The 17,337-nt window shown below is 48.7% G+C and overlaps 1 protein-coding gene across 7 annotated transcripts in view; it reads left to right on the top strand.

The window, feature by feature from the left end:
• The window catches only part of ATP2B1 (ATPase plasma membrane Ca2+ transporting 1), a 78,187-nt gene that overhangs the window by 32,684 nt on the left and 28,166 nt on the right, over nucleotides 1-17,337 (top strand). For all 7 annotated transcript variants that reach the window (XM_068142811.1, XM_068142807.1, XM_068142812.1 and 4 more), the window contains exons 3-11: nucleotides 825-1,022; nucleotides 3,305-3,559; nucleotides 3,662-3,787; nucleotides 4,655-4,798; nucleotides 8,043-8,081; nucleotides 8,772-8,933; nucleotides 10,661-10,875; nucleotides 13,024-13,266; nucleotides 15,857-16,098. In XM_068142811.1, the coding sequence (XP_067998912.1) occupies nucleotides 825-1,022; nucleotides 3,305-3,559; nucleotides 3,662-3,787; nucleotides 4,655-4,798; nucleotides 8,043-8,081; nucleotides 8,772-8,933; nucleotides 10,661-10,875; nucleotides 13,024-13,266; nucleotides 15,857-16,098 (1,624 nt within the window). The remainder of the gene's footprint in view (nucleotides 1-824; nucleotides 1,023-3,304; nucleotides 3,560-3,661; nucleotides 3,788-4,654; nucleotides 4,799-8,042; nucleotides 8,082-8,771; nucleotides 8,934-10,660; nucleotides 10,876-13,023; nucleotides 13,267-15,856; nucleotides 16,099-17,337) is intronic.

Genomic DNA, 17,337 nt, shown 5'->3' with positions numbered 1-17,337 from the left:
TCACCAAGGCTGGAAGAGACCTCAAAGATCATGGAGTCCAACCTGTCACCACAGACCTCATGACTAAACCATGGCAGCAAGTGCCACATCCAATCCCCTCTTGACCCCCTCTAGGGATGGTGACTCCACCACCTGCCTGGGCAGCACATTCCAGTGACCAATGACTCTCTCAGTGAAGAACTTTCTCCTCACCTCCAGCCTAAACCTCCCCTGGTGCAGCTTGAGACTGTGTAGTAGTAACTCTGCTGATGGTTTTGTCTTGCTGACTTGTTTACCTTGTCCAAAGCTGTGTCTGTTACCATTGCAGACTCACAGAATGGTTTAGGTTGGAAGGGGCCTTAAAGGTCATCCAGTTCCAACCCCCTGCCATGGGCAGGGACACCTTCCACTAGCCCAAGCCTTATCCAACACCTCCAGGTGGAGGACATCCACAGCCTCCCTGGGCAGCCTGTGCCAGTGCCTCACCACCCTCACTGGAAAGAATTTCTTCCTCATCTCCAGTCTCAATCTGCCCTCTCATGCTTCATGGATAAAACCCAGGAGTAGTTGCTTACTCTCTTGCTGCCATGTCAAGTGCAGAGCAGGTAGACCATGAGCTCATTTTACCCTGGCTAAGGATGGATATAGAAAATCAATCTGTTTTTCTCTAGAGACTGTGACTTAAGGTTAATATTTCATGTCACTCTATTTAAGCTGTGGCTTTTCAGTGTTGTTAACTCACATCTGGAGCAGGACTTGGATGCTGTGAGGGGGGAAACCTCACTTGTGCTGCGAGCACGGAATGCACATTGCCGTCAACTAACTTGTGTCTTATTATTGCCTAGGTTTGAGTGGAAACCCAGCAGATATAGAAAGGAGAGAAGCAGTTTTTGGGAAGAACTTTATACCTCCTAAAAAGCCAAAAACATTTCTTCAGTTAGTATGGGAAGCACTACAGGATGTTACACTAATCATCTTAGAAATCGCTGCTGTAGTGTCCTTGGGCCTTTCGTTCTACCAGCCTCCAGGAGGAAATGAATCATGTAAGTAACCTCCCAAGCAGGTCTCTCTCTGTCTCACTCTGCCACTGACCTGCCTGCTCCAGCATAAAGCTGAGGGCAGGGCAGTAGGGCAGTGGGAAAGCAGCTTATTGGGAGGGCAGCTTGGGGAAGGGGCAAGGGGAGGATTTCCCTGCTCAGGGGCTGCTATCATTCTGACCAAAATAATGCTGAAGGTAAAGGAATGGGAATAGGAATGGAAATGGAATAGGAATGGAAATGGAATAGGAATAGGAATGGAGAGGAATAGGAATGGAGTGGAATAGGAATGGAGTGGAATAGGAATGGAGTGGAATAGGAATGGAGTGGAATAGGAATGGAATGGAATAGAATGGAATGGAATAGAATGGAATGGAATAGGAATAGAATGGAGTGGAATGGAAATGGAATAGGAATAGAGTGGAATAGGAATAGGAATAGAATGGAATGAAATGGAGTAGGAATAGGAATAGAATGGGAATAGGAATAGAGCAGGAACAAGGACATGGCTTAGATCCAGTCATGTTTCTGAGCTTGGATCTTTTTTGAGGTGTTTTCTGGAGGTTTTTTTTTGGGTTGGTTTGGGTGTTTTGTTACTATTGAGGTTTTTTTAAGTAGTTTGACTTTTTGCTCTGTGTTTTCATTTTTCCCTGTGTGGGTGTTTCCTCATTAGCTTTCTTGGTTGGTGGTTTGGACTTCTGTGTGTTGTCTCATTTGGTTTATCTGTTGGTTGGTGGGGTTTTTTGGGGGTATTTTTGGCAATTTTTTTATGGTGGGTTTGGGTTTTTTGGGTGGTGGTTTGGGGTTTTTTTATGTTGGTTGTTTTGGGTGGGCTGCTTTGGTTTGGTTTGCTGTTGGTTTGGGGTTTGGGTTTTTTTGTTGGGGTGGGTTTTTTTTGGTGGATTTTTGTTGTTCTGGTTGGGGGTTGGCAGTTCTTGGATTGGGAGGTATTGGGGTGTTTGTAAGTATTTTTTGATTGGGGGTTGGGGGTATTTGGGGGGTTATTATTTGGTTTCTTTGGGGGTTGCTTTGGGGGTTGGTTGGCTTGCTTGGGTTTCTCAGGGTTTATTTGGTTGGGTTTCTCAGGGTTTATTTGGTTGGGTTGCTTTGGGGTTGCTTTGGGGTTTGGTTGGGTTGTTTTGGGGTTGCTTTGGGGGTTGGTGGGGTTGTTTTGGGATTTGGTTGGGTTTCTCAGAGTTTATTTGGTTGGGTTGCTTTGGGGTTGCTTTGGGGTTGGTTGGGTTGCTTTGGGGTTGCTTTGGGGGTTGGTTGGGTTGCTTTGGGGTTTGGTTGGGTTGCTTTGGGGTTTGGTTGGGTTTCTCAGGGTTTATTTGGTTGGGTTGCTTTGGGGTTGCTTGGGTTGTTTTGGGGTTTGGTTTGGTCTCAGGGTTTGTTTGAGTTGCTTTGGGGTTGGTTGGATTGCTTTGGGGTTTGGTTTGGGTTTCTCAGGGTTTATTTGGTTGGGTTGCTTTGGGGTTTGGTTGGGTTTTGGGGTTTGGTTGGGTTGTTTTGGGGTTGCTGTGGGGGTTGGTGGTTTTCTGGATGATTTCTTATGTGATTTTTTGTTGCTGTTGCTGGTGGGGTTTTTTGTTCCCTTTTTGTGTTTGTTTGGGGTTTTTGGGGGGGGTTTGTTTTGCCTCAGGTACTTCAGCACTTTGTAATTTGTGGTCATGTGCTTCCTTGGGGGAGTCAGCCAGTCTTCACTTTTCCTTGATCTGCAATATGACACTGGTGGCTTTCTAATTTAAGAAATGAAGCTATCTTTGTGCTTTGCAAGTGGGAAATGGAAGGATCTGGCCTTCACTGGACTGGATCTTAGCTGTCTAAGATAAAATTCAAGTGTTGAAAAGGCAAAAACCAAAAGGTGGTTGCTTCCTTGTCTAGGCTGGCATGTTGATGCCATCATTTAACAAGGTGGTAGGGACAGGTGACTTCCTCTAACAACTCAGCTGATCAGGGGTGCAGATTCTTAGGTGGTGTAAACTCACTTTCCTGGATGCCACATTCTTGACTGACTTCAATGTGAAATGTGCTGCTTTGCAGCTTTTAAATGCATTAATTCACAGCCCCAAACAAATGTGAAATGCACTACTTTGCAGCTTTTAAATGCATTAATTCACAGCTGAAAACAAATGTGAAATGCACTACTTTGCAGCTTTTAAAGATGCTAATTGGCAGAATGCTTTAGCAAGGCAGTGCTCAGCAGCTGCTGGTAGCTCCTTCTGCTTTTCCCTGCTCGAAATGCCGCTGCCTGAACTCCTCTCCAATCTAAACCCTCTTTCCTACAGTGTGTGGATCAGTAAATGTTGGTGAAGAAGAGGAGGAATCTGAAGCAGGTTGGATTGAAGGAGCAGCCATCCTCCTGTCTGTAGTTTGTGTGGTGCTGGTAACAGCTTTCAATGACTGGAGCAAAGAGAAACAGTTCCGGGGGCTGCAGAGCCGCATCGAGCAGGAGCAGAAGTTCACAGTCATCAGAGGTGGCCAAGTCATTCAGATTCCAGTAGCTGACATCATTGTTGGAGACATTGCACAAGTGAAATATGGTAAACACACTTAGAAAGAATGATTAACTTGAGCTGTCTTGGCTTTTTAAAACCAAAGCAATAAAAGGAAGTGCACTCACCAGCCCCAGTGGTCTCTCCTAGGTGACCTCCTGCCGGCGGATGGAGTCCTCATCCAGGGGAATGACCTCAAAATTGATGAGAGCTCACTGACTGGAGAATCTGACCATGTGAAGAAATCTCTGGACAGAGACCCTATGCTGCTGTCAGGTGGGTGGGATGTTTGGTGCTTCTTGAAGTGGTTTGCTTCAAAGGGGAAATGGCTAGGTTGAAATTTTGAGCGTGGGACAGGACAGGACAGAATAGAATACAATAGAACTAACCAGGTTGGAAAAGACCTTTGAGACCATCCAGTCCAACCTGTCACCCAGCACCATCTCATCAACTAAACCATGGCTCCAAGTGCCTCATCCAGGCTCTTCTTAAACACCTCCAGGGATGGTGACTCCACCACCTCCCTGGGCAGCACATCCCAATGGCAAATCTCTCTTGCTGGGAAGAACTTCTTCTTGACATCCAGCCTGAACCTCCCCTGGTGCAGTTTGAGACTGTGTCCTCTTGTTCTGTTGGTGCTGGTTGCCTGGTTGAAGAGACCAACCACCACCTGGCTCCAACCTCCCTTCAGGGAGTTGGAGAGAGCAAGGAGGTCTCCCCTGAGCCTCCTCTTCTCCAGGCTAAGCAACCCCAGCTCCCTCAGCCTCTCCTCCCAGGGCTGTGCTCCAGACCCCTTCCCAGCTTCCTTGCCCTTCTCTGGACACCTTCCAGCATCTTTAAACTCAAAGATCTGGGGTATTTTTTTTTGAGGACCTCTTCTAGGCTGACTCCTGAGAGTATCCCACGCCAGTGCAACTAGCACAAAACTTTGTCAAAGTGAGCAGCCTCTTAAAACTGCCAAACATCCTGTGTGGGTGATGGTGGTTTTAATCTCCAGGTGGTAGTTTGTGCTTCCCTAGAGGCCTTAATGGCCTGGTGGTGTTTATAGATAGATCTTAATGGTTTCATCAGTGTGATGCTGAAGAGCTCATTTCCTCTGTGCTCTGATCAAGTCTCAGTGGCAACCCTGGTTCCATCTTTCAGGTACACATGTGATGGAAGGCTCTGGAAGAATGGTGGTTACTGCTGTAGGTGTCAACTCTCAGACTGGGATCATCTTTACCTTACTTGGGGCTGGAGGAGATGAAGAGGAGAAGGAGAAGGAAAAAGAGAAGAAGGACAAGAAAAGTAGGTGAAACCTTGAATCCCTGGGGAGGAGGAGGGGGAGGGATGAACTGAGTGTTACTGGGTGATATGCCTGTCATCTGGAGCAAAAAGCATCTTCTTTAGCATCATGCTTCAGTAGATTTCAGAGGAGAAAGGAGCAGCTCAGGTGCAGGTGCTGGACGGTGCAGCACTGTTGAAAAGTTCTGTCATGCAGCTGTTTAATCACACCTCAGATCTCACTGATCAATTAGAAGCTGGAAAGTTTACAACTCCTAGCATGGATAAATTATTAAACTGCCATCTTGGGTAACTTCAAAGGAGATTTGTATCTGATGGCAAGTCCTTGGGTATGGCAAAGAGATCATTAGCAATAGCTCAAACCTAATAGCTGCCTGTTTCTGCTTTGGGCTGCAATGTCCTATACAGGGAGTTCTTCACTGGCACTTGAAGGGAAAAAGCTTGTCTCAGAGGGTCACAGGGTGGTGGGGTTTGGAAGGGACCTCTGGAGATCATTGAGTCCACCCCTCCTGCCAGAGCAGGATCACCTAGAGGTGGTCACAGAGGAATGTATCTTCTGTGCCATGCATTTGAGCTACAGGAGTTAGCACAAGAAGAGCTGGAAGCTCCAAATGAGTTTCACTTTCAACCTTGGTGTAGTCAAGGGCAAAAACTGACCTGCAGCACTTCCAGGGATTACTGTGGAGCAGTTGCCATCCTCTGCTCTTTCCTTGACAGAGGAAGGAGAAGGAAGTAAGCAAGCAAGCAGAGTGCCAGCTGCTGCAGGAGATGTGCAGCAGATTAGGGCTTTTCTATTTCTTATTCCACAAAGACTTTGTATCCTGGAGACTTGAGGGGCTTTTGGTCTCTCAGGATAGACAATTTCTTCCTTAAGTTAGGTGCTTGATAATATTCTCCTTGATAAAACTCAGGTTAAGCTAAATTAGCTTCTCTGGGAATGTTAAGGAGATTAAGGTGGCTATTTTTAGTTGGCTTGGTTCAGAGTGAAAGCAAATGTGTGCACAAGGAGTTAGAAGTGACTCAGGTGTGGAGCTTTGCTCTTGTAAGAGCAAAAGGGGAGCTAGGAAGGAACAAATACTAAATTAGGAGGCAATGATGAGCTCTTAAGAGATGTGAAGTGCCCTCTTTGGCAGAAGGTGAACATCATTTTTGGTTTGAGTCTTTCCCCCCCTCAGTGTCTGATTTGTACACACCAGATGTCCCCCAGGAATCCTTAGGAGAGATCTGATGTGTAGAAGTGTGACCAGGCCTACAGTGATCATGTAGTGGAGCTATTAAATACCATGCCAGACAGGCTGCTTGGTAATGGGATTTTATTCTGAGTGTTCTTGTACACTTCAGCCTACAAAAGCTCAAGCCAGAATTGATGACTTGCCACTGAGACTGGGAAAGTTCTGGGGGTTGTTCCTGATTTTGTAGAGTCAGAGAATGGCTTAGGTTGGAAGGGACCTTAAAGTTCCAACCCCCCTGCCATGGGCAGGGACACCTTCCACTAGACCAGACTGCTCAAGGCCTCATCCAGCCTGGCCTTGAACACCTCCAAAGTGAGGGCAGCCACAGCCTCCCTGGGCAGCCTGTGCCAGTGTCTCCCCACCCTCACTGGAAAGAATTTCTTCCTCATCTCCAGTCTCCCCTCTTTCAGCTTCAATCCATTGCCCCCCTTGTCAAAAGTCCCTCCCAAGCTTTCTTGCAGGCCTCTGCAGGTCCTGGAATGCTGCTGGGAATGCTGCTGTAAGGTCTCCTTGATGCCTTCTCTAGGCTGAGCAGCCCCACCTCTTTCAGCCTGTCCCTATGTGGAGGGTGCTCCAGCCCTTTGATGATCTTTGTGGCCTCCTCTGGACTTGCTCCAGCAGTTCCATGTCTTTCTGGTGCTGGGGACACCAGAACTGGGTGCAGTGCTCCAGGTGGGGCCTGAGCAGAGCAGAACAGAGGGGCAGAATTAATGTGTTTGCATTTCAGGTTATTGTAAATAGAATAGAACAGAATTAACCAGGTTGGAAAAGAGCTTTGAGATCATCCAGTCCAACCTATCACCCAGAACCATCCAAGCAACTAAACCATGGCACCAAGTGCCTCATCCAGGCTCTTCCTAAACACCTCCAGGGATGGTGACTCCACCACCTCCCTGGGCAGCACATTCCAATGGCCAATCTCTCTTGCTGGGAAGAATTTCTTCCTGACATCCAGCCTGAAGCTCCCCTGGCACAGCTTGAGACTGTGTCCTCTTGTTCTGGTTCTGCTTGCCTGGGAGAAGAGACCAACCCCCTCCTGGCTGCAGCCTCCTTTCAGGTAGTTGTAGAGAGCCATAAGGTCTCCCCTGAGCCTCCTCTTCTCCAGGCTGAGCTATAACCCTTGCTTCCTCTGCTTGGGTGTGAAGTTTGTGACTTGCCAAGGAGGACTCTAAAGCTTTTTGGCTGGACAGAGCCAGGGAGCAGCCTGACCACTTCTCTGAGTGGTGTAAGATTGGTGTGCTGCCAGCAGATTATGCTGCTGCTTGCGTAAGTAGGGTTAGCACAGACCCAGTAATCCAGGGCTGCACTCCCATTAGGCTTTGGGGTGGAGGTAGGAATATTTTCTACTCCAGAAGCTGCTGCAGTGTGGGGCACAAAAAAGCACTGATCTGGAGGGAGATCCTGTAGCTCATTCACAGGAGTAGGCAGGTGCAGCTCACAGGAACACGGAGTGGTAGGGGTTGGAAGGCAACTGTGGAGTCCAAACCCCAGCCCCCCAAAGCAGGGTCACATGGGTGTCAACAGGGCAGGGCACACAGGAAAATATCTAAGTGGGTCTTGAAAATCTGCAGGGATGGGGACTCCAGCACCGCCCTGGGCAGCTTGTTCCATCCCCTGACTGCTCTTGCAGCACAGACATTTCTCCTCCTCTCCCAACATAACCTTCCCCTGGCACAATTTTAGGCCACTTCCTCTCCTTCTACCACCTGAGACTAGGGAGAAGACCCCAACCCCCCCCTCATTGCAACCTCCTCTCAGGGAGCTGTGGAGAGCAATGAGGTCTCCCTCAGCCTCCTCTTCTCCACACTGAACACCCCCAGCTCCCTCAGCTGCTCCCCAGCCCTGTTCTCCAGACCCTTCCTCAGCTTCGTTGCCCTTCTCTGGACCTGCTCCAGCCCCCCAATGTCCTTCTTGGAGTGAGGGACCCCAAATGTGAGCATTATGCCTCAGAAAGAACCCTGAGATGGAGGTCTGGAGAGGCAGCTCAACACACAGCTTGTTTCTCTCTCTGACAGGTAAGAAGCAAGATGGAGCTGTTGAAAACAGGAACAAAGGTAAGAGGCAGAATCTCTGCTCTTTCTTTATTCTTTCAAGTCTCTGTTTCCTGAGAGTGTCTGTGAGGAAGGCAGAGTTCCCTAGGCCAAGGCATGGGCAATATTGAAATCCTCAGTGCTGATGCTAGAGATGGCAGGGGTGAGTCCACCCCAGACTAGCAGTCAAATGAACGTGGCAGTCGCTGCAGCCAGATGCTGCAGAACTAAATGTTAAAAGTAGTTTCCAAGCTATCTTCTTGAGGGCAGTTAACCTTGGCTGGCTGCCTGCTGCCCACCTAGCTGCTCTCTCACTTCTGCTCCTCAGCAGGGCAGGGCAGAAAACAGGATGGAGAGCTTGTAGGTTGAGGTAAGGATGGTGAGATCACCACTCATTACCTTCAGGGCAAACAAACTCAACTTCAGAGATTCATAGAATGAGTTGGGTTGGAAGAGACCTTAAAGATCATCCAGTTCTAGCCCCCTGCCCTGGACAGGGACACCTCACACTAGGCCAGTTTGCTTAAGGCCTCATCCAGCCTGGCCTTGAACACCTCCAGGGTGGGTTGTTCATGTGTAGTGTGGCATCTCTGGGTACAAGGTGCTACACTGAGTCAGGTACTGCTGTTGGCTGGAGCTTGGCCTCTTCAGTGTGATTGATCTGGGGGACTCCCCACTGGCTAAGCTTTGTTTTGTTGGATTTTGACCTTGCAGCTAAAGCTCAGGATGGTGCAGCCATGGAAATGCAACCACTGAAGAGTGAAGATGGTGGGGATGGAGATGAAAAAGACAAGAAGAGATCAAATCTGCCAAAGAAAGAGAAGTCAGTTCTTCAAGGCAAGCTTACAAAGCTGGCTGTTCAGATTGGCAAAGCAGGTATGATCCATCAGAGCCTTCCTTACCTTAGGTGGTGGTTGGACTTGGAGATCTGGAGGGTCTTTCCCCCCCCATGTTGTTTTCACATGCTTGAATACAGTTTGAACATCTGTAGCTTGACAAGATAAGTTCAGTAGCCAGCCTTGGCCAGTTGGATTGTTTTGAGTCCAAAATGGCAGTGTGCCCTCGTGCCTGAGTGTGTGCTGGTGGCTCCTCAGGCTGTTGCATGGGTGGCTTTTATCTCTCCTTGGATTACAAAGATTCAGGCTTTAGAGTGCCAGGGTCTGGGGTAGAGAAAGTTCCAACTTCCTAACCTCAGACAACTGTCAGGAAAGATGTTTTTAACATAAGAGAAGGCCTTCAGTGATGGACCACGAGAGCCAGAAGCTGAGGGAAGTCTGGAAAGCATGGTGGGGCTGACCAGGTTATCTGTGGTACTCCCAGAGGGGTAGGAATTTCCACATGTGGATCCAGAACCTTTGTGTTGGCTTTCTGCTATCCTTTTGTCACTCTCTTATCTGATAATATTCAGCTGCCTTGGCAAAAAACAGTTGGCAAACTGTTTCCTCTTCGTGGTCATGGGAGTTGGGTTAGGGTTGGACAAAATGGTCCTTAAGGATTGAAAGACCTAAAGGTCTTAATGACTCTACATTAGACCTAAAGGTCATTTCCAACCTTTATGATTCTGGGATCTTGAAAGTAGACTGAACAGCAGTGACTCTCTGTGTACATTTGGGGCTGTATTACTGAGGATGAAGAGGTTTGATTCAAGTATTTCAGGATTGATTTTGTGCCCTGCAGAACTTAAGGAACATGTAGAAGCCTTAAAGCCCAGCCAACACTCCAAGGGTTCAGCACCTCTGTGGTCTGAGGACAAAGCAATGAAGCTTTTAGCTTTAGGACTCCATAGCTGTGCCTAACAATGTGAATTTTTCAGGGGAACTTGTGCTAACAAATGTTGACTAAAGCTTCCATGCTGTTAGTGTAAATACTGTTCTTAGCACACACTTTCCCCCCATCTTCCCTAGGTAAGAGCTCTCTTCTTTTCCTTTCTGCACCTTTTGTCCCAGTGCAATTCTGCCACACACCCTTGGTGCTCATCTGCTTCCTGCATGCATTTTCTTCTCCTGCTCCCTGGGGCAGTGCACAACATCCAAACATCTTCCTGCAGAAAAGCCCCCAACAAGCTGACCCTGCAGTGATTTCTGTTCCTTTTGTCCAGCCAAGTCCATGTCCCTGTGCTGTGTTCGTGTGGTGTCCTAAGTGTGCCTCTCAGCTTGCTACCAGCAGTTCTGATTGGTCTTCCCAGTTGTTCCCAGTTCATTGAACCCTGCTTAGCTGCCACATTGAATCCCACCTTCAGCAGGGAGCAGAGTGCAGACTCTGAGCAGCTTTCTCTGAGTCCTTCAAGTCCTGCTCAATTGTTTCAGGTCTTACTCACCTTAGCCAACTGAAGTTGCTTCTTGGTCTCTCCTGTTCGTGATTAGATCTACACTGGTGAATGAAAGGAGAAGGGAGAACAGACCTGGGAGGTTTCTAGGAGGGAAATCCTTGTGTGGGAAACTTTAACACATTTGAGAACAGCCTCAATGTTTGCTGACTCTCCTGTTTAAAATCTTTAGCTGGAAACTAACCTCTGTCAGGGCAGAAATGTTTGCACTGCACAGTCTGTGTTGTCAAGTGTTGGGAGATAACTTCTGAAAGCTGTTTATTCTCTCTTTAACAAGGTTTGTTGATGTCTGCAATCACAGTCATTATCCTTGTGTTGTATTTTGTAATTGATACCTTCTGGGTTCAGAAGAGACCTTGGCTTGCTGAATGCACACCAATTTATATTCAGTATTTCGTGAAGTTCTTCATTATTGGAGTTACAGTCCTGGTGGTGGCAGTGCCAGAAGGGCTTCCACTTGCAGTCACCATATCTCTGGCTTACTCTGTTAAGGTAAGTGGGGTAGAAGGGCAACAGATTTTCAAGGGAGATGGGGGGCAGCCTGGGGAGGAGACTGCTTTTTCCTGAACTCCATATTCTGAACCTCTGAGTACTAACACAGAGTGGGCAGCTGGGGTTGTCACCAGCTGGAGATGAATGGCTTCAGCTCATGACATGGCTTACAGTAATAAACACATGTGGGAGAGTTGGCAAACAACAAACTCCTCTGTAAACCTGAACCCTTCTACCTGACTGATGTGTAAGGATCAAACTCATCACTAAACCCTGATGTGTTTAGGCTTTGCTCTAAAACTCAGCTTACAGCACTGGCTAGTAGTGGCCCTACTAGTGCATCAGTTAAAGGTACTCTGCCTCTTGAAGGTTAAAATGAAAGCCAAGCATGTGAAGTAGAGAGTTGAAAGTGATATTTGACTTAGGAAACCTGAGTAGCCTGCTTTGTCTTAGCTGAAACCTTTACTCTCAATTTGAATTTGATTTTAAGCCTGAGTCTGGCATCTTTCAAATATATTTCATCTGGTGTTCAAGGCCAGGTTGGATGAGCAACCTGGCTGAGTGGAAGCTGTCCTTGCCTGTGGCAGGGGGGCTTGGAATGAGATGATCTTTAAGTTCCCTTCCCACCCAAACCAATCTCTGTTCAGGTTAGTCTCTGACATGGCTTACAGCTCGTTTTTAACCCAGTAAAGCTCAGCCTGTACCTCTCCTCTGTTTCTGAATGTCATCCATGAGCTGTTTGCTTGTAGTAGTAATCAGTGTGACATGCAGATAGGGAGATGAAGACTATGAACCTCATAGAAAAGGAAGTTTACTGTGGTGTAAGAGACTTAAAGAAATCCTCACAGCTACAAATTCTTCCTCTGTAAGATGCCAGCTAACTTAAGAGGTTTCTGAAAGCCTTCTGAAACTGCTGTGTAAGATTGTGTTGTGGGGCTAGGAGTTTGCCCTCCCCCCCTCAGCAACTGGAGATTCACCCCCAGGGATTGAGAGTTACCTCCAGAATAATTCACCAGACTAGCAGAGAAAGATTTGGAAGCAAAATGAAGTTTGTATTTACAACAAGTGAGCTAAATAGGAAATCATATGAGGTCATAAGACATATGCTAAGTATATTGACATGTGCTTACAGCTCAACAATCAGCCCAGAGGGACTGCTAGCAAACCTCCTCCCCACTCCCTTCTCCCTGGTCCCTCACACAGTGTAGTCAAAATAAAGATTATCCTGGCAAGGTCAAAGGGAGAGGGAAGTTGCAAGCAGAAGCACGAGAAAAGAAAGAGAAAGAGCTATCTGTGGTACAAAATAGAAGCTTCTCCACACCCCAGTGGAATGATACTCATTTATCAGTGCCCTAGTTTGGAGCAGGAGGGATTGCTGTATTGCCCCAAAAGGGGCAACAGAGTGAGGCTCACACAAATGGGTTGGATGGTGATAGACAGTTTACATGGAAGAGCAATGCATACACTACAGCAGGCTACAGAGCATAGTGGTGAGCACAGCAAAGCATACACAGCTCAGAGAAATCCCCAGTCTCATCTGAACACACAAGTTCCTTTACACCAGACTAAAATCCCAGCACTTCCCTTCTCCCTACCTGGAGTTCCCCAGCAACCCCAGGGCTTGCTCTTTGCCTCCCCCTCCATTGCTGGGCTGGTTTCAGGCTGGGCAGGCCTGAACTGCACCCCACTTTTTACCCTGGCATGAGGCCTAAACAAGCCAGGATTGTGCAGGAAAAGAAGAGCTACTCAGGCCAAAGAGGCCTGGGATACTTCCCCTTCCTTACCAGGTAAGAGAGCATCTCTCTCCCATGGGAGCAGAGAGGGAAGAAAGAGAGAGACAATAACTTTGCAGCCAGACTGATAAGGGTGCAGGATGCATGGGTAGAAGCACACTGTTCCCTGTGGCCACCCATTGGGCTGGACATTGGAGGTCTCAGCTCTGTGGCTTCTTTTCTGGAGGCACCCAGGCTGAAGGGCCACGATCAGTTGTTACTACTCTGTGTCCAGTCCCTGCTTTACTCAAAGGCTCTGTGTCTAAGCTAGGCACCGGCTCAAACTGCCACAGGCTGGGCACCCTAAAAAGAAAATGAGCTTCTGACCTGTGAAGGAATGGTCCTTGCTGGGTGCTGAGTGCTTTTCTTTCCTCAGAAAATGATGAGGGACAACAACCTGGTGAGGCACCTGGACGCCTGCGAAACCATGGGCAACGCTACGGCCATTTGCTCAGACAAAACAGGAACCTTGACCATGAACAGGATGACAGTGGTCCAAGCCTACATCAATGAAAAGCATTACAAGAAGATTCCAGAGCCAGAAGCCATTCCAGAGAAAACCATGGCTTACCTTGTGACAGGGATCTCGGTTAACTGTGCTTACACTTCCAAAATCCTGGTAAGCGGAGGCCTTCGTCGTAAGGGAGGGGACTGAACAAAGGATGGCCACAGCCTGCTGGCACAATGCAGTCTCTGGGGTAGTTTGCACCTGCTGGGAGCTGCTCAGCTCCTTGAGAACCTTCCAAAATGCTTGCTTTCAGTTGGAGCTGCCAACGTAGAGGTTGAGCTGATGCTTCAAGAACGCAGCAGCAGGAAGAGAATCTCCTTCAAGCAGCTAAATTTGTTGTTGTAAGTGGGGTTGCTCCCCTTAGCTGAGGAGCACTTGGGCTCTATTTGGGGTCCTACTTCAAAGCAGTCATGTAAGCATCACACTAGCTAGAATGTCAGGAGCAAATGCAAGCACAGATGAGGATGTTGCTGTGGTTTTCATTCCAGATGCTGCTGGATGAGTTTGTAGCCTTAGAAGGGTCACATCTTTGATTCAGTTTAATTCCAGGTGCTTCTGGATGAGTCTGTAGCCTTAGAAGGGTCACATCTTTGATGCATCTTGATTCAAGGTGCTTCTGGATGAGTCTGTAGCCTTAGAAGGGTCACATCTTTGATTAAGTTTTATTCCAGGTGCTTCTGGATGAGTTTGTAGCCTTAGAAGGGTCACAACAAGTGACCTTTGGAGGTCACTTCCAACCCAAAGCATTCTGTGTTGCTCAGGGCTGTCTCCAGGCAGCTTTTAAGAATCTCAGAGGAAGGAACTCAGCCACCTGAGGGTGAGCTGCTGTCTTAGTTTAAACTGCCACACCTGGCCAAGGATCTGAGTGCCCTTAGAGGCAGAGAAGTGTCTCCTTATGTTCAGCTGAAATTGAGTGAGTCCTGCTGCTGCTTCTGCTCCAAACCACACTGCAGTGCTACAGCTCAGAAGTACTCCTTGAAGCACCAGGAGCTGCATATTCCACACTGCTAAGATAGGAGACTACTTCTGCTATTAAAGGGTTGGAAACTTGAATCTGAGCTCTTTTCAGCTAAATAGGCCATGGCCTGGAAAATGAACTTTTAGGGAGACATAAGAAGCTTAAAGACTTAGTTTGTTCAGTGGAAGGCTAACAGGTGATGTGCTCCTGGCCTGAGGCTTTGAGGAAGAGTTATTACAGGAGAGGCTGCTTCAATTTAGCAGCAAGAGTGGCATTTAGCTTGCTTGAATTTGGTTTGGAGTAAACTTCTCTGTGCTTCTCAAGTGCAAAACCATCAGGGACCACTCTCAGTTGATCAGAGAGATGATTCAGGGAAGGGAAAATGCCTTTTGGAAAGGGATTTGATATCAGCTTAATGGTGAGAGAAAGGGACTGAAAGATCCTAAACAGGGACAGAAGTTACTAATAAATGCTTATCAATATCTGAGGGCTGGGGGTCAGGAGGGAGGGCACAGGCTCTGCTCACTTGCACCCTGGGATAGGACAAGGAGCAATGGATGTAAGCTGCAGCACAGGAGGTTCCACCTCAACACAAGGGGGAACTTCTTTCCTGTAAGGGTCACAGAGCCCTGGAGCAGGCTGCCCAGAGGGGTTGTGGAGTCTCCTTCTCTGCAGACTTTCAAGGCCTGTTTGGATGTGCTGCTGTGTGACCTGAGCTAGTTTGTATGGTCCTGCTCTGGCAGGGGGCTTGGACTCGATGATCTCTCTGGGTCCCTTCCAACCTCTGACATCCTGTGAGCCTGTGAGAAGTGGTTCTTCACAAAGCAGTATGGCTTGGACACCTGGCTTGTTAGGATTTATACAGGGTAAACATTACAGAAGTGAAATTCACTCAGCCTGGAGCTAAGCTTGGCCTCAGCTTCCTTCTTTACAAAGCAGTGAAAGAAAAGGGCTGTGCCCCTGTGCTCAGCACTGCTCAGGCCACACCTTGAGTCCTGTGTCCAGCTCTGGGCTCCTCAGTGTAGGAAAGATGTTGAGCTGCTGGAAGGTGTCCAGAGAAGGGCAACAAAGCTGGGGAGGGGTCTGAAGCATAGCCCTGGGAGGAGAGGCTGAGGGAGCTGGGGTTGCTTAGCCTGGAGAAGAGGAGGCTCAGGGGAGACCTTCTTGCTCTCTCCAACTCCCTGAAGGGAGGTTGTAGCCAGCTGGGGGTTGGTCTCTTCTGCCAGGCAAGCAGCACCAGAACAAGAGAACACAGTCTCAAGCTGTGCCAGGGGAGGTTTAGGCTGGATGTCAAGAAGAAGTTCTTCCCATCAAGAGAGATTGGCCATTGGGATGTGCTGCCCAGGGAGGTGGTGGAGTCCCCATCCCTGGAGGTTTTTGGGAAGAGCCTGGATGGGATGCTTGGTGCCATGGTTTAGTTGGTTAGATGGTGTTGGGTGAGAGGTTGGACTGGATAATCTAAGGTCTTTTCCAACCTGGTTAATTCTTAACCTCCTAACCAGTGGTGAAATTCACTCATCCTGCAGCTAAGCTTGGCCTTAGTTTCCTTTATAAAGCAGTGGAAGGAAAGGGCTGGGCTTTTTCAGTGGCTCAGGAGTTCTTCACCTCTTAGCCAGTGGTGAAATTCACTCATCCTGGAGTTTAGCTTCCTGTCTAAAGCAGTGAAAGGGAAGGGCTGTGCTTTTTCAGTGGCTGATGAGTTGTTGTGCTCCTAACCAGTGAAGTTTCTCGCCCTCCCCGCAGCCTCCCGAGAAGGAAGGTGGCCTCCCGCGTCACGTCGGAAACAAAACTGAATGTGCCTTGCTGGGGTTGCTCTTGGACTTGAAAAGGGACTACCAGGACGTGAGGAATGAGATTCCAGAAGAGGACCTGTACAAAGTGTACACTTTCAACTCTGTCAGGAAATCCATGAGCACTGTGCTCAAGAACTCGGACGGCAGTTTCCGGATATTCAGCAAAGGAGCCTCCGAGATCGTGCTGAAAAAGTAAGGGAACCGCTCCTGGAGCCCAGCACTCAGCCCTGGGGGTGGGAAATCTCTGATGGGTTGGGGAAGTGAGGTTGCTGGAAGCTTTGGGGGTGCTGGGTGATAGTAGGCTGCACATGAGCCTGCAGTGTGCCCAGGTAGCCAAGAAGGCCGAGGGCATCCTGGCCTGCAGCAGGAAGAGTGTGGCCAGCAGGAGCAGGGAGGTCATTCTGCCCTGTGCACTGCACTGGTTAGGCCACACCTTGAGTCCTGTGTCCAGTTCTGGGCTCTTCAGTTTAAGAAGGACTTTGAGACTCTTGAAGGTGTCCAGAGAAGGGCAACAAAGCTGGGGATGTGTCTGGAGCACAGCCCTGGGAGGAGAGGCTGAGGGAGCTGGGGTTGCTTAGCCTGGAGGAGGCTCAGGGGAGACCTCATTGCTCTCTCCAACTCCCTGCAGGGAGGTTGTAGCCAGGTGGGGGTTGGTCTCTTCTCTCAGGCAAGCAGCACCAGAACAAGAGGACACAGTCTCAAGCTGTGCCAGGGGAGGTTTAGACTGGATGTTAGGAAGAAGTTCTTCATAGAGAGAGAGATTGGCCATTGGAATGTTGGGTGATAGGTTGGACTGGATGATCTCTAAGCTTTGTCTTTTCCCACCTGGTTAATTCTCTTCTATTCTACTGGCATGTGCTGGGGGGGTGGGGAAATGAAGTAGAAGTGGGGTGTGCTGGGGGAGGAAGCTGAAGGGGCAGTGGGGTGTGCTGGGGGAGGAAGCTGAAGGGGCAGTGGGGTGTGCTGGGGGAGGAAGCTGAAGGGGCAGTGGGGTGTGCTGGGGGAGGAAGCTGAAGGGGCAGTGGGGTGTTGGGGGAGGCAGTCTAATCTAGTTGGAAGTGTCCCTGCTTACTGCAGGGCTGTTGGACAAGATGACCTTTGAGTCCTTTCCAACCCAGTGCAATCTGAGGGTGCAGCAGTCCTATCCCCTCGTGGCTGCAGCCAGCTTCTGTCCCTCAGAGCCTGAATGCCTACAGTGAGCTCTGTGTGCAATTAGCAGTTCAGTTACTTTAATTCTCACACTCCAGCACCACCCTCTCAAAAAATCCCAGGTCACAACTGGCTGAACTTGGCAACTCTGCTCTGCTGCAGAACAGCACCTGTGAATTACCTGCTCTCCAGCTGAACTCTGGTAGTTGTAGCTGTGGCTGTGCTCAGCCATCTTCCAGTCAAGTCCCAACAGGCTGAGCTGGCTAAAGCCCAGGAAGGCCA

This window comes from Melanerpes formicivorus, unplaced genomic scaffold, assembly GCF_026170545.1.
Source record: "Melanerpes formicivorus ecotype bairdi unplaced genomic scaffold, bMelFor1.0.p_v2 SCAF_8, whole genome shotgun sequence".
Classification (NCBI taxonomy): Eukaryota; Metazoa; Chordata; class Aves; order Piciformes; family Picidae; genus Melanerpes; species Melanerpes formicivorus.
The sequence above is the reverse complement of the archived record's forward strand: the minus strand, read 5'-3'. Positions and strand labels throughout refer to the sequence as shown.